This window comes from Lipophrys pholis, assembly GCF_963383615.2.
Source record: "Lipophrys pholis genome assembly, chromosome: 12".
In the NCBI taxonomy this organism is placed as follows: Eukaryota; Metazoa; Chordata; class Actinopteri; order Blenniiformes; family Blenniidae; genus Lipophrys; species Lipophrys pholis.
Genome location: NC_137641.1, coordinates 9,061,492 through 9,078,074, shown reverse-complemented (window position 1 = coordinate 9,078,074; position 16,583 = coordinate 9,061,492). Strand labels below are relative to the sequence as shown.

Here is a 16,583-nt window from a genome sequence, read left to right as displayed (position 1 = left end):
GTTCCAATGGCTGGATTAACATTCACTGCACACAGGCTGTCTCCTTGTCCACAACAGTTAGTCTTCATATTTGTAGTAGTTAGGGATGCACTGATAAAACTTTTTTAAAGGACAAGCTACTTGCCCATATCGAATACCCGCAGCAGTACTTGTTAAATGCTATTCAGCCTAAATCACGCTCTATGCACAAATTACAGTAGAACCTCTGAGGGTGAGTGGACACCCTGTACTGGGCCGACACGTCACGGTGCACGGACACATATTTAACTGTTAACACACCGTAATGAGCGACCACCTGCCCAAGTGGACAATGGACAGGTTTTTCTGTTAAATTTCAAGCTGAGTGTCACTAAAACGGCCGAAATACTTGGGCTGGACCTGATTATTCTAATATTCAGGCCGCGGGTGCACACGATTGCATCCATACTACACTCCTCGTTCACTTCCTTAACGTTCCATAACGTAACGTAAGGATCCCGAAACTATCTCCACTTTCTGCTGCCCGGCGTTCTCCACCTTTTCTCAAGTATTTTATGTTTCACTTCAGCAGTTCTGAGCTTCAGGCTCTTTATTTGCTTTTCTTTTGCGATTGTTCAGACGGTGAGACGGAGGATCTCCTCACACAAGCGTCCAGCAGGTTCTGGCGCATGCGCAGTCTGTGCGCACAGATCGCGCGGGTCGACCGCAGAGGGTCGGAGCCTAGTGCACAGGGTGGATGATGATTTTGACGTCATGCGTACTCTGCGCTCACGAAAGTGATCCGGATCAAAGAAGTGAACTCTGGTCCACTTGACGTCGGTCTCAGTTCACCTGCAAGTGAACTGAGGTCTGGATCACGTCAGTGTGAACACGTCAGGGACTATCAGCAGACCGTTCAACGAGAGGACGTGACATAGAGTGCAGTGCATTGTGGGTAGTAAACAAGCAAATCTAAAAGTGAATCTGAAGAAGCAGACACAGAAAGAAAATGCTGGAAAATATCTTGCAGACATGAAGTAGCGAGGAAGAAGAAGTGAGGAAGAAGTAGTGAGGAAGAAGCAGTGGGGAAGGTGTTCATTGATATCTGGTTGGAAATTTGTATATCGTGATTGCTTGTGGCTAACCATTAGCCACCAACCGGCTAACGGGGCGGGGTTCCCGCTTTTGGTCTGGCCCAATCGATGAGCCGAGTTTCTTCTTCGTCATTCTTTTCTTCCTCTCTGGTCGGTGTTCGTTTCGGGTGATAGCGACGCCAAACCAGCAGCTGTTGTAATTGTCGTCCAGGCGGTTTGTCTCTCAAACCTGCAACATGAAAGCAAAATCAATCCAAATCAAACCGAGTCCCCGGACTATCTTGGTGTGAAAGCATCCAGAGTTGCTGGTTTGTCCTATCGTTTTCCTCCTCTTGATATTAAGGCAGGATAGAATTTACAGTCTACCTTACGTTTTTCATTCTCATTAATATTTAAGAATCTCCAAACCCTGGACATCACTTGTCCTCTTTTGCGTACCTGCAGGCGACACTGCTGATGGATGGCATCACATAAACCTCGCAGGGTTGGATCGAAGAGCTTTCACGAGTATCCTGCGCAGCATCGGTACACCCAATACTGGTATAGGTATTGATGCATCCCTTGTGGTAGTCGTTACCTGAACAGATATTTCTAATATTTCCTTCTTCTTTTCTTTTAACCAACATCAATGCTAGTTTGTTGAACGCATTGATCTCAGGTCAAACGGATTAATCTTGCGCATCAGTCATTGTGTGAATCCTCGGACTGCTGCTATGTTCTGGATCCATACGTAGTCAGATACACAGTCATACAGAGTGAAAGCGAGACTCAGATCTTTTCTTTGTTCAGGGAATTTTTCACTGCATCTGAACTTAAGTGCAGTGAAGCATTTCAGGCGTCGGGACTTAGCTTTGGTGTCAGGGTGTTAAATGGTGCTGTTTGTCACTGACAAGTGTGCGTGTGCGTGTGTGTGCGTGCGTGTGTGTGTGTGTGTGTGTGTGTGTGTGTGTGTGTGTGTGTGTGTGTGTGTGTGTGTGTGTGTGTGTGTGTGTGTGTGTGTGTGCGTGCGCACTGCAGTCCCTCACCATATAAATCAGAGGCGTCATAGTGATGGGGGAGGGTAGATTGATGTTTGGCTCTGTTTCTCTGGACCTTAGACACTGTAAACAGATGTACATACATTCTCACTCTCACACACACACACACACACACACACACACACACACACACACACACACACACACACACACTCACATGTACGCGCACGCTCGCTCGCGTGCACAGCACAGGAACAAAAGATGTGCTGTGCAGATTGAAGCTTCAGAAAACCAACCAATACATTTCGAAACACTGAGTGTCTGATTCACTAAGATCTGTATGGACATGCTAAATTACACGCTTGGACAAATCGATTGATCCTTTGTTTTGTGACTTTTGTGGCTTTGCTGCATTGTTGTTGTTTATGTCCCTGTCACGCGCGAAGAGAGGTCTGTCCTTCGCCAACATTAAAAAAGTGACTCAAATGAGAAAATACAACGGAGACAATATCTGCTGATAAAAGTCACGTGGAGCCAGCTGAGAAAATCTCTCTCATCACAGAAACAGCAGCATGTGGATCTGCTGAAGATAAGCTGGTTTACACAATTTCCTTTTCAAACTTGTTTAAAAAAAAAAAACAAACAACAGTCACAACCGTCAAGACAAATGTTTGCCGACGTTGTGAAACAGTTTGTGTGTTAAATTGACCCATTACCATAAACTCCTGTTCAGACTGTTCAGATCGTCTGTGGCTGCGGCCAAGGTTTGGAACATGTCTTCCGTCAGAGTCGGAAGGCCTGAACAGACCGACTGGACGTGTGATGATCTGCTGCTGCTCAGACTCTGCTTGATTAAAATCCACATACAGCTCCTGCGAGAGCTCAGATCACATGACTGTGTAGACGATGTGTTTCAACATGTCAAAAATACAACCAAAAAATATTAAATAAGCCGTAGGGCAAAGCTCTCAGCAGGTTTCAAAGTAAAAGCATTGTAATCCTTTACAAGAGAGTCTCACCTGTGAAATCATTCAGGATACATCAACTTCGACATGTTGGTAATAGTTTTTTATCCTCCGTCAGGTGAAGGTGGACCTCAGTCATTTCAGACTTCACAATAGGGAACAGCCTCAATATATTAAAAAATGCTTCATTTCAAAAATGTACAACCACATTTACACATATTGAAGACGGATTGTCTACATTTGATCATTCATTTGATTGTTTTTTTGTTTTTGTTTTTCCTTAGTCTGTTTGACTGCTGTTGATATTATTATTAGCCGTAGTAGTACTAGTCATAGTAGTAGTAGTAGTATTCTACAAAAAATATTACAAAAGCACTAATTTGCATTAAGAATAATAAAAGTAAAAAAAAAAATGTATCCTTTCTGGTACTGGTAAATGAACCAGGACTTTAGTTGCCGTTTTAAATGTTGCCAGAGGAGCATGGTATCTAATTCCAATAAAATAGCCTGATTTTGTAACAGTGTGACGACAACGACACCGACGGGTGTTTAAATGATCACTTTTTGGTACGACCAAGCTAATATCACGGGGACATGAAAACCTCAAACAAAAACAAAAAAACCATTGTATAACCTCACTATTTATATTTTCTGTTGCCTTTGGTGTTTATCCCAAATATAGCTGTTGGAGGAGAGCCAGCTAAGTTAAAGAGGTCAATGAATTTGAAGCTTTATAAGAAAGAGGAAAGAAAAATGCAGCACAGCAGTAATCATTGCGATATGCAAGGAACATAAGACGGAATAACTTGGACCAAAGTCTGAATAAAATTCTCTCTTATCTACGTGCACAAAAATAATTAGTCCTCTCCTGTTTCTCTTCTCACTGAGCCTGATCACTGCAGTGTGTGTGTGTGTGTGTGTGTGTGTGTGTGTGTGTGTGTGCGTGTGTGTGTGTGTGTGTGTGTGTGTGTGTGTGTGTGCAACCGTGGATCCTGTGGTATGTGTCCTAGACTCCATTCATTCTGCACCAGCACAGAAACCAGCCGTTAACTCTGGCTTCGGGATCCACACTGACTCTTCCTCTCCTGTTTACACTAGCCAGGGATATTTCTGCTCACTCGTTCCCAATGGAGCTGACCTGATGTCACGGTGTGTGTCTGAGGACACGGCTGGTCTTCAATGGGAGGAAACCAATATCAGGAGAATACCGATCCTTACATATGACAAAGTCTAACGTCTCTTGGATTCGTCCGCCACGCGTGCGTGTTGGACTCACCGACAGGCTTCAGATAATTAAAGGTCCTTTCAGAGGCAACAAATCATTTTGTAATTGTTTTCTAACAATAATATGTGTCCCCATAGCCTGTGTATGAGGCCCCAGAAGTGAAGAAAGTCTGTCTTGCTTGCTCCACTTTCCCTTCATGATGTCATGAGGGGAAACAGCTCCTCTCTCTGGTAGTGGATACTCACTTTGACTCTCCCACAGGTAGAAGAAAACTCCGGTACTCCGGTCCAGTAGTGAACGGAGGTCTAATAACTCTTTACCAATTAGTTTGTGTTTGCACAAAAAGTCACTTAACGTCTCTTCATCTATTCACAAAACATCTTCATATGAGTACACAGTTATGGAGGAGTCGAGTTGTAGGTCATTGTTTTCCAAAGTGAACAAAATGACCAGAATAGGGTATTTTGCTCTGAGGTGTTGAGAACATCTCAGAAAACCGTCGTTAGAGCAATGATCGATGTCAGTCTATGGAGGGTGAAAAGTTTTTTATAGCTTTTAAAGTAATTGTTTAATACATGAATAAAGAAACATCCCACTCACGCTGGAGCTTCTTTCCACAGACAGTAACCGAGTCTGGAAACACAATGGAGGGTAATGAGGAGCTGTGAGGCTGTGAGACAAGGCGGAGACTCAAAGGGAAGGAGCGCTGGGACTTGAAATCCAAAGTCTGCGTTGGCTGAGTCAGATGGTGGAGATGAAACGTCTGCGTCAGAACCACGAGGTCAAACCTTTAGAACTGGCGGAGCGATTCTGTGTCAGGTCTTCATACAGAGACGCTGGCTGAGCAACAGGCGCAACGCAATAACTGTCAGAACTTGGTGCCAAAGGAATGGTTACAAAGATCCAGACAGAGATCTGCACAAGGTTTGATTTATTTTTTAGGCGTTTACTGATTGAAACTCAGACGGTGAAAAAAAAAAAAAAGCACAAAAAACATACCACATCCTGTCAGTTGTACAGTTCCATGTCTGAGACTTGAAGTTTTATTCCACCTGCAAAGTTCTGTACAGAGAACAGGGATCACGGCAGTTTTTCAGTGACGAGAGTCAAATGTGGATTTTCTTACCAATTGGTGAGAGAACCAATGAAATCACTCTAATGGGCAGTTTTTCACGTTACTGACAACCAGAGTGTAGTCTGCTCCCAACGATGGTATATGAGGTAGTGGAAGATGGATGGATGGATGGATGGATGGATGGATGGATGGATGGATGGATGGATGGATGGATGGATGGAAGATTTTTTTCAAGTTGTGGGACCTCTAACAACATAATGTTTATCTCTTTGTAGAACCTCCAGGCTGCTGTTATGAGGCTGATTGAACGTTCCCTCAGAAACTCTGCTAATGCGGTGAACGTTTTAAGAACAATGACTCGCCTCCAGTGATGTGATTGTCGAACTGACTCTGGACCTGTGAGCTTTTTAAAAGTCATAAATCACAGGTCACCTCCAGGTCCGCTAGAACTCATGTTCTATTCAGGAAGTATTGACGACACAGTTCAAACGCTCCTTCTGTTTCAGCACGATTCCACTATTTCATGTTCGCAGAGCACTCGTCTCCCAATCGAAAGGTTGCAGGTTCAATTCCCATCTCCATATGTCAAAGTGTCCTTGAGCAAGGAAGAACCCCAAGCATTGTTCCCAATGGTTTGACAGCGCCGCCCTTGTTGTGTGAAAGGGTGAATGATTAAAAGCGCTGGATGTAAATGCAGTGGAAAGGCGCTATATAAGTGAAACCCATATACCAAGAACAAACTCTTGAGTCATCTTCCTCCGTCTTGCTCCGTTCTAATATCTCTCGCTTTGATTCATTTCCAGGTCGAGGAGGAGACCACACCTTCTGGCCATCAGACACCAACCTGATCGACAGGAGCAGCATTAACGGTAAGGCCCGCTTTGTTTGTGTCCCACAGCAGGAGAACCGGCAGCTTCAGTACTTGTTCCTCAGTACGTTGTGATGTTCTGCAGCATCGTCAGCTCGTCAGAGTCGTCTCCGTCAGCTGAACCTGAACTCGTCCCGTCCAGACGGGGATCTGATTGCTGCCATTTTGTCTGCGGCAGAATGATTTAGTTAGATTCTCGCGTTCTGGTGGAAAATCTAATCATCAGTTTGTAGCGTTTAAGAAAAGGAAAACCAGAGCGTGAGGAGGGAATTGTTACAATCAAATGTTTAATGAAGCAATATAACAAACTAGCAAAATTGAATTATCTTCAGAATGAACAATTAAATATTCACTTTTAAAATGTTATATTCATGTTAATCACAGATATCCCACTAATGACTATTACTGATCAACATGGCCTCAAATCAGCTTTTTAAAACGTGTTTTTATGGTCTTCTGAATGGTAAAATGAACCTTTGGAAATTATGTTAATGGTCTTTATGGGAGCAGTAAGTTAAAATAATTCTCATTCTCAGAGGTTAAAACTTCCACATCGTGTGAAGAAGCTGAATCAGAAGTTTTGTCTCCTCTGTTTTTTTTAACTTTAGGTTTTTGTGCAGAATCAATTAAAGACTGAACTGATTGAAAGCTGTTCAGCTGTTCATTTTGTTTAATTCAAATAAACGTTTTATTTAAGTGACATGTAAATTGAAATAGCGTTACATATATAATAATCCAGAGCCGTGTCCACCTGCCTCTGACTCATCGTTTTACACAAGGAGGTTTTTTTGTTTTGATCAGAGGGATTCAGAGAGCAGGATTCGTGGTTTATCTGCTGTTTCTGCCCAATTAACTGCCACCGTGGCGCCATCAGCAAATGTACATGTACAACTCATTGAAGTTTTGTGCTGCGTTAGTGCTGGTTTGTGCTGAAAGAATTCTCACTTGTGCCGCTTTCGTTTTTAAGATATGAGAGTTTATTATAAGATGACGTCGTCACTCAGTCCCCCACATTAGGCGTGCGTGTGCGCACGGCCGAGTGTGAGGCGGAGGTCGTGCGCGCCCGTGCAGCGGCAGCAACGGTGCATTTTCTAAGTTCAGGCGGCTCTCCCACTTTGTCCAAATTTGAACAAAAATAGTCTTAATTGTCTTAAGTGCTGCGTTAGTGCTGGTTTGCTGTTCAGACTATTTTCACTGGGTTCTGCGTCGGGGTCGGGGGGCCGGTCACTGTTTGTCACTGCCGGAGTGTCTGCATCACATTTTCAGTGTTGTTAACATTTGGTTTTTTTGTATTTCTACCTCTTCATTTTATATCGTATTGTATTTTCCATTTTGCAAATAGTTTAATACTCAAAATGTGGCTTTTCGGTTGAGAACGTCTGTATAGTAAAACACAGATATCAAGACAATGTAAAGTCTTGTCTTGTCTTGTCTTGTCTTGACTTGTCTCGTCTCGTCTCATCTTGTCTTGTCTTGCTCGTTGTGCGATGTTGAAACGTTTATTTATAAAAGGGATACTAGAGGTGTTCAAACAATTACTTGTATGCTGATATGAATATTTAATTTAATCCCAGACATCATATTAAAACGAGTGTCTTTATCCATATCGGCATTGCGGGTAACATTAACGTCAGTACAGACATTATATCAATTACATCAGACAACGCCTCTTTTCCAAAATCAATAGTTGGTTCACATGTGACTCTGGCTGCATTCCTCAGAAAACTTCTCTAAATGACTGCGTTAGCGTGATCCAGAGCGTGTATGTTGATTAAAATTGGAGGCAATTCGTCCCCCTCATAAATGAGTGGATAAGGTTCCCCGTCCCTGTAGGACATGTACTCAGTCACAGTGAAGATTACGGACCAAACCTTTGTGCTTCCAACAAAGTGTGATCACAAACATTCACGTTTTGTTTCTTTCTAATGTGCTCTGGTTTGTAGCTCATCTCAGCTGAAGCGTTGCAATGAGAAAAGCTCCAAACACCGAAACCTTCATAATGGAAGCAGGTTTTCAGGGTCGGCTCCAGGTGTGATTTCCTTCATGTGCACTAATGCCGCTACTTTTAAAGCGAATGCACACAGCGAACGGTCATAACTCCCACCGATCTGGTCTCTGATTCCTCAGAGGTCAGAGGTCACGGTCGATATCAGGCAGTGATTCACTACGCAGTGGTGTGCGTGTGTGTGTGTGTGTGTGTGTGTGTGTGTGTGTGTGTGTGTGTGTGTGTGTGTGTGTGTGTGTGTGTGTGTGTGTGTGTGTGTGTGTGTGTGTGTGTGTGTGTGTGTGTGTGTGTGTGACAGTAAATCAGTCGTGGCTGACCTCTGGCCCCGGCGGGTGGCCGAGCTCGCAGCCTCGTTCATCTGTGCGATGGTATTTCATTTTAAAGGCAGTGTCATCGTTTGTGTCTCAGAGCTTCCTCTGGCTTGACAAACGACCTGCGTGACCGGTTGACCTCCGACCCGAGCTTTGCAGGTGGCGGCGTGGCTCTGTAGCGGAACTCTGAGAGGGGGTAGAAGGTCTGTGAGGGGGGTTAACTGTAGTGTAGAGGGTCTGTGGGGGGGGGGTCACTCTGATGTAGAGGCTCTCTGGGGAGGTTCACTGTGACATACATACGTCCCAAAGATCCCTGATCCCGTCCCTGTGTTTGTGATTACTGTGTGTATGAATCTGGTCACGTGAGGAACTTCAAGTTTGCTGAAGCTTTTCAATGAAGTCAAGTTGTCTCATAAAGTTTGAGTAACATCTCTTGGAATGCTGGGTAAGAACCTCTCCCCATCAGAAAACCGTTTTACCCCCCAGATATAATCACATGTCTACCGATGAATTCAGGTAGATGCTTGTGTTCTCTGGTTTGTTTTCCACCTGGTCCCGCCGTGTGTGAAGGAACTTGACTCATTGGAAGAAGGTTTGTTTTGGGTTCCGTTGTTGAGCAGAACTTCTGTCCTCTCACAAAGTTTTTTCCCACAAAATACAACAGGAGATGCGTCCAACACGTGGTCCTGTGTGTGATGTTCACATTAAAGCCTCTACGAGGTGAACTTCCTTCCTCCGACTCCTCTACAGAAGAGCTGTTGTGAATTTGAGTTGATTTGTCTTTTGTTTGTAGTTTTTTCCCCCAGTGGACGACCTTGTGATTGATTCTCCCTTTCAGAGCTTCATGTTTCTTTCCACAAAAAAGAAAATTAGCGGCTGTCACGTAGCTTTTCTGGTGCCTCTGTTTGTGCGCGTTGTTTCTGCTCTGCTTTGTTTCCCTTGCTGGAATGTCGAGGCTTTGTGAGGATTTCTGCCCTCGCTGTCATCCTCGTGTTGATTTGTTGCCGCTGTCGTGGCTCCACACCAAACTGCTGAGAGATTGTGATTCATTCCACACACACTCCCACTGAGCCGTGGGGGATTTCGCTGATTTGCTCAAGGGCATCTCAGCAGAGGTTGTTAACATTGCCTTTCTCGTCGGTAACACGCTTTTAGCTGGCGGGTCATTTCTGACTCGCTGTCAGATGCTGTTCCTGTCACTTACAGTTGTCTGGTACAACTGTGTCTTCTCTGGGACTTCACAGACTCTGATTCTGATTCCTCGTGTAAAAATCTTCCTACTTTTATGTGACACTCTCAGTCCGTAATCATACCTCCAAGTGTAAATGAGATTTACTTTGGTCTTTTTATTCTCAAAAAAAAAAAATTATGTCACTGAGAAGCTGCTTGGCTGCACATTACATGTGAACGGCATCTTCTCTCTAATTACTGTCCAATTACATAATCTATTCCCAGGAAACCTCGAAGGAATATCTTGGATAACAGACACATACAGCAGTCAAGTTGACTTTCAAATGTAGAGTCTGTTTGAAAGCATCTATCACATGGCCTGGAGACATGTCTAAAAACAGAGTTTCATGTGCGATAAACATCATAAAGGAACACTGACATCAAAAATCATATTAAAGCCAATTCAGTCAAAACAACATTTGATTTGAAATAGTGAAATGGTGAACTAATCAACTCACTGCAGATTTGCTGGGCAGAACACCCAGGTAACTAACGTGCAGATCCACAGAGATCCTGCAGGAACGAACAGAAAGAGGGAAAAGTTCTTGAAAAGTTCTCAGTACATACGAATGTAAAGTCATTGAAAAGACGAGAGAGTCAGTCGAGTAAAGGTCTCCCAGCAATCTAATCCAAATCAAATCAAAATGTATTTGTATAATCCAGCCAAAGTGCTTCACAGCTTAAAAGAAACACATTAACTTAAAAGGGAGACTGCAGTAAAATATACGATGAAACAATATAAATAAACGGCAACAAAATATACATCTAAGAGAAAATGTCACCATCCGCTAGGTATTAAAAGCCATTTCAAACAGAAAGGTTTTGCTTTCTGATTCAAAAGGAATTGGGTCAGTGATCGTGAACATATCAGGGCACCTTGTTCCAGAGCCTGGCTGCAGCTCCAGCGGACACACGGTTACCCCAATATTTGTATTTTGACATGGGTGCTTCAAGAAGCTCCTGATCAGATGACCTCATGGTTCTTTTTTGGTACTGAAATGTTAAAAGCTCGGATAAATTAGGTGGAGCAAGTCTTTTAAAAGCTCTTAACGGAAATTTATTTTTTTTTTAATTCACTTTCTGATGGTTTTTCCAACAGTAATATGCGTCCCCATACCGGGAATGGCGCCCCAGAAGTGAAGAAAGTCTGTCCTCTCTCCCTGGCTTGTTTCAGTTTTTAAAAAGTGTGTTGCTCCAATGAGCCAATCAGAAATCAAACTGGACTGGGGTGATGTTCTCATGTTTCTTTAAACCTATAGCAGCTTAAACTCAACTTTATTTATATAGCACAATGAAAACAGCAACAGCTGAAACAAAGTACCATCAATGCATAGACAAAAAACCTGAAAACATAAACTGAGAAGATTAAAAAATTTTTTTATAAATAAATATAAATAGATAAATAAGAAGCAGAGTGTCAAGCTCGGTTAAAAGCCAAGGAATATAATTGGTTTTGAGATTAGTTTTAATAATGAATAGTGACGGGGCTTGTCTGATGGGAGTGGTCCATATCCTCACACAAAAAGCTCTTTCCTCTCTGAGCTTCTGTTTAGACCTCGGTCCCTAAAGTGGCCGGGCAGCAAGTGGAGGGAGGTCAGAGAGGGAGTTGCTGTATGTGTTCCCTCTTCCATGCTCCAGTTGGTAGTCCAACTGCAGGACCAACAGGAGGCCTGCGAGGGAAGACTGGCTGACTCCAGCTGATATGTAATAAAGTCAGATTACTGTCTCAAAGTGCTGACGTGCAAGAATGGGCTTCACCTTGGCCAACTTTCTCAGATGGAAGAAGCTGGACAAAACCACTGTAAGGTCCAGGGTGGCCTGAAGCAGCTCCCACTGTAAGCTTTATTAAATAGAAAACTCTTAAGCCAAACCTTCAAAGTTAGAGACTGTGTCAGCCTCCCTAACTGAAACTGAGAGCTGGTTCCACATGAGAGGAGCCTGATAGCTGAAAGCTCTGCCTCCCGTTCTACTTTTACAAAACCGAGGTACCTCCAGGGGGACAATTTCATCGTTGATACATCAATTTGTGAAATTTTGTGTGGAAAGTGTGTTCTTTCTTACTATACAGATTCTTTGTCCTAGGCCATTGAATGCTTTGGAGGTAGCAGATGAAACCGTCTCTGTGTTAGTGTGATCCATTTGCTGAAACAGCAGACCGAGTCTGTGTGAAAGGACCAAACAGGAAGTGACAGGCTGGTGGAGGAGCTCCTGTAAGCTCCGCAAAGCTGCTTGTGAGCTCTCGGTCGGTTAAAATCCCATCACAATAGTCCAACATGCTTTTTATTCTGTTCAGTCCACCTCACAGCATTGTGGTGAAAGTACCTTGTCTGAATATACTTCATTTGTTCAACATAAATTCACACTTTTGTCTGCGATAAAGATATCTGTTAGCAGCAACATCAGCGGGAACGCTGCTGAGTCGAAGAAATCATAAGATATCTTCTTATTTGTCTCATGGTAATAAGCTGTTCAGCCTGGTAAAATCATTTATCTCACAGTCCAAAGCCTCACTTATAAATTTATTTCATTCATGATAAACTGCCTGTTACAGCCAAGTGATCTCTTTGCATACATTTGAATTATACTCTAGGTAAATAAATCCTCCACGAGGCAACATCTGCAGGAAAAAACAGACCCGAATGGCACAGAGCCAAGTTTAGAGTTCAACAAATGAAGGCACTCCAGCCTGTGCTTATCGTTTGTCTGGCCTGAGGATGTGGAAGAGGGCCTGACAACAAAAAGAGACATTACAGAGAGTGAGAAAGGAGAGCAGGGGAAGAAGATGAGAGCAGAAGAGGACTGTAAAGTCTGCACTTTGTGCTGGTCCTTACACCTCTTCTTGTAAACTGCAAGTCCAACATTAACAAGAGTAACACATACTAATATCTCACCTGTGTCATTGACTGGTGCCTGTTCTGCAGGACACAAGACAGTGGCCACAGTCTTGACGTCCATGGTACTGAAACAGCAGGGCCACTATGTGGTCAGTTGTAGATTAGCTTCACCTGCAGTAACAGTGGAACCTGATGATAGAGACCTCACAGTGTGTGTTGATGCTGTATTGTCTATGGAAATAATCAGCAAACTGCAATAGCCTCATGAAACGCTATTAAATTCTGGTGTTTTCACGACCACTCGAGTAACACGATACTCCAGGAATATGATAATACATTGATTATTAGTGTGCATGTGAACACTGATTGACTCGTCACACAGCATCGTTCTCGGTCTTTGTTCTTCTTAAATAACTCAGGTCTCAACAGGTCTGTGTGCAGTTGTGTCATTGATTGAGGAAAGTGCTGACATCAGACTGAGAATGACACTGGTGGAACTCAGTGGGACACTGCAAAGGCTGCAACCGCAACAGAACACAACAAACAGAAAACTTAATATAATTTAATAAAAAAAAAACCTGATGGTAACGAGGGTCTTGTTCGCACTCTGACCGATACAAGTGGTCAACAGCGTTGATAGGACTTGACGTTAGGCATGTTAACCATACTAAACTATCTACCAGGCATTATTTGGAGACTAACAACTGAGAAAAAGAATATTAGCAACTGTTCGATGTTTATAAAGCAACTTAATGGAGAAAGGAGCATTATTAGCAAAACAGACAGTTAATAGTTGAACTAAACAACCACACGTTGAGTTATCACTATCCTAGCATTCTCAGCTAAAGAGCTAAGAAGACAAAACACTCACATCCATAACCAAACAGGTACCGTTGCATGAAGAACTTGTACTATTTGTTGACTTTGGAGCCTGGAGTGACAGACAATTTTTGTGCCAGTCTGTCGCACAGACGGGTTTGGGCAGCCGGACGAGGGACAGTGTGAACTCCTCTTGTCCACATTAGCCCGCTAAGCTAGCGGACATCAGTATATCCTGCGTTGCTCCCAAACAGAAGTTTTTAAAAAGGGTTCATAGCATACTTGTTCTGATCTGCCTCGGGAGCTGTGGAGGAGGATCTCAGCTATGTGGGGTCATGCTTGGGAAGCGTTGGGGTTTTATTGCTGTGACGGTGGTCACGTTTTGTCACCATGGTAACTTGTGCTAACCTGCTAAAATCAGTTCAGTTTTCTTTCTATTGCACCAAATACAACACAGTCATTCGCTGCACTTTTACTGAGGAAAAACCCAACAATTACACATGGGCAAGTAGGAAAAACTCCCTGTTAACAGAAAGAAACCTGCAGAACCAGGTGGAGGCTTTCTGCAGAACCAGACTCAGAGGTTCTTGCGGTTCCGGTTGGGGTTAAAAGATAGAAGGAGAGAAAACGGGAAGAAAGAAACCGAGCAACAAGCAAACAGACATAAATTCGAAACATTCAGTTCACAGAAACTCACAGAATCTGTCGTACTATTTTGTACGAATGTCAGCACACGTGTGTGTGTACACACACACACACACACACACACACACACACACACACACACACACACACACACACACACACACACACACACACACACGCGCAAATGCTCTTCATGATAAAGTGTGCAGCTCTGTCGAATACGTGTCCTTATACGTTCAATTTGGGCAAAATGAAGCGATGACATCATTTGAACCGATATAGAACTGTTTCCTGGCATCTTAATAAAGACATTTGAATCGAATTAATCTGATTCCCCGCCCCTCACATTGAGGTGGCTTGGATATGTCAATCAGGTTAATTTGTTTGGAGGAACGTGGAACTTGAAGGCGCATCGTGGGGCAGTGGTCAGCGCTCTCGCCTCACATTGAAGAGGTCCGGGTTCAGATACCTGCCAGGGCCTTTCTGTGTGGAGTTTGCATGTTCTCCCTGTGCGTATGAGAGATTTCTTGCATGGCGTCTGGGTTGTTGATTCTTGGATTGAAACAAGTGGCGGTGAAGTTTGTTGACCCCTGCAGTGCAGTTTACTATCTTTTTGGAACAAGCTGTATACCTTGTGGGAACGGAGGCCTGTACTACAAAGCTGGATTTTCTCTTATCAATATAACTTCAGGGATTAACTCTGGGTTTTCCGTACTAGGACGCGCGCTCACTTCTCACCAGGATAAATCATCCCGCTAACTGACGCTTAAAGTCTAACCTGCTCCGGAGCAGGATATGTTCTCGATAAGAGGTCAGAGCCCCGCCTCCTGACCAATCAGATCTCTTGGAAAACGACCTGCCCATTCGTAAATGATGGTGATTGGTGTGCAGGTTCAGGTGCAGCGGAGCGGAGATGAGAAAATTATTTACAGCGATCTTGTTGACATAATAAAGTAAATCCTGGTCACTGAGGCTTTGAAGGATGTGTTTGGTCTTGACTTGTTCCAAGTCTGTTTATCTCCACGAGGGTTGATCTGGAATAATACGGTTAATGATCACGCCTGGCAGAACTACAGAAACGTGAATTTATGGAACCAGAACTACTCGTGTCGTCGTGGTGATGAATTAATATCCCAACACAAAACACACTCACAAGAGAAACTCAAAACAACAATGGAAAACCTAAGCTAAAAGAAGATCAGTGAGGAAGTTTCCCGACACGTTTCTACTGTAATAAAGTGAAATTGATTGATCAGTGGACGTGCTGTCCGTTTATATCGCTGATAAATTAATCTGGTATAATCTCACAAAGTCTCGCATTAACTAGTCAGGAATGTTCTATCTTTGGCTGCAGCAGCAGTGTTGCTTTTCGCTGCTGGATGTGTTTTAATTCTTCATAATCTCAGAGAATAACCGCTCCTTCAGTAATCTGTAAACTGCGCCGCAGTTTTTCTCCGTGTGTGTGATTGGCCAGACGCTGCAAACTCCGCCCCTTTCACGTGAACGCGCGCACACGTAGGTCTGGGTTGAACCAGCGAGTTGATAACCTGCCTCGTAGTAACGGTGATCGGGATCGCACACATCTCGATAAGTCAACCCGGGAAACAGAGCGAGATCCTGGATATGTTGATCACGCTTCGCAGTGCAGGCCACAGGACACTTCCCATGATGGTTGCTTATCTTATCAGTTGGACTTGTTTTGGGAACACACAGCAACTTGTCATTGATTTTCTCTCCCCGAGTAGCAAGGGACATTAAGTGGAAACCAGCTATTTATTTTCTTTTGAAAATGTAAGTTGTCGTTTGGGAATAAAGTGTTAACCTTGAGGGAGCTGGTGGCAGCAAGTCATTCATTTGGTGGAAGCTGAGGAGCTTTTCAGTGTGTCATGTGATGACAGCAGAGGTCAGACTCTTGAATCAATGGCCGTTATGTATACGGGCTCCAGCGTCACACTGGAAGCAGAAAAACTTCTCCAAAGGCTTTAAATTCACCTGGAATTTAATTATTTACGGGGGAAAAAAACGAGATGAGGGGAAAGAAAGATGATGAAATCTAATGTTAAAGAGGAAAAAAATGAGTAACTGTGGTCCTGTGCTGCGGCTGAAAGCAGTGATGGATTGTTGGTCTCATTGAGAGTGATGAGCAAATGGAGAGGGGGTGGGAGAGAGAGAGAGAGAGAGAGAGAGAGAGAGAGAGAGAGAGAGAGAGAGAGAGAGAGGAGGGGGGGGTTCCTGCTCTCTCCTGTCTCCCACCCACCATTCTCTCCTCTCCTCTCATGTTTCCCGGCTTCTCTTTTCTTTCACTCCCCTCTTCTCTCTCACTCCTCTCTTGTCACTCACTCCTCTCGTCTCTCCATCCAGAGCTCATGGCCCTCGAGTGACTCCGGCTGAGTCTCTCTGCTCCAAGGTCATCTTAATGAATGACAGAGTGTGTCATCAATTCCCGTCTTTCCACGTTACACCTGTCACACAGTCTTTCACACACCGCGCCTGTTGATTGGCGAAGCAGACGCTTCAGCAGCGACATTGTAGTACAGTCCGGTCAAACCTGTTTTTTTTTCACAAAATAAGTTCACT

The 16,583-nt window shown here is 43.7% G+C and overlaps 1 protein-coding gene across 1 annotated transcript in view; it reads left to right on the top strand.

Annotated features, from left to right (window-relative positions):
• Positions 1 to 16,583, top strand: part of dcc (DCC netrin 1 receptor) — a gene marked incomplete at both ends in the record, with an annotated part of 276,203 nt that overhangs the window by 214,905 nt on the left and 44,715 nt on the right. Inside the window, 1 exon segment of the mRNA XM_080477036.1 lies at positions 6,098 to 6,163. Coding sequence (XP_080333162.1) covers positions 6,098 to 6,163 — 66 coding nt within the window.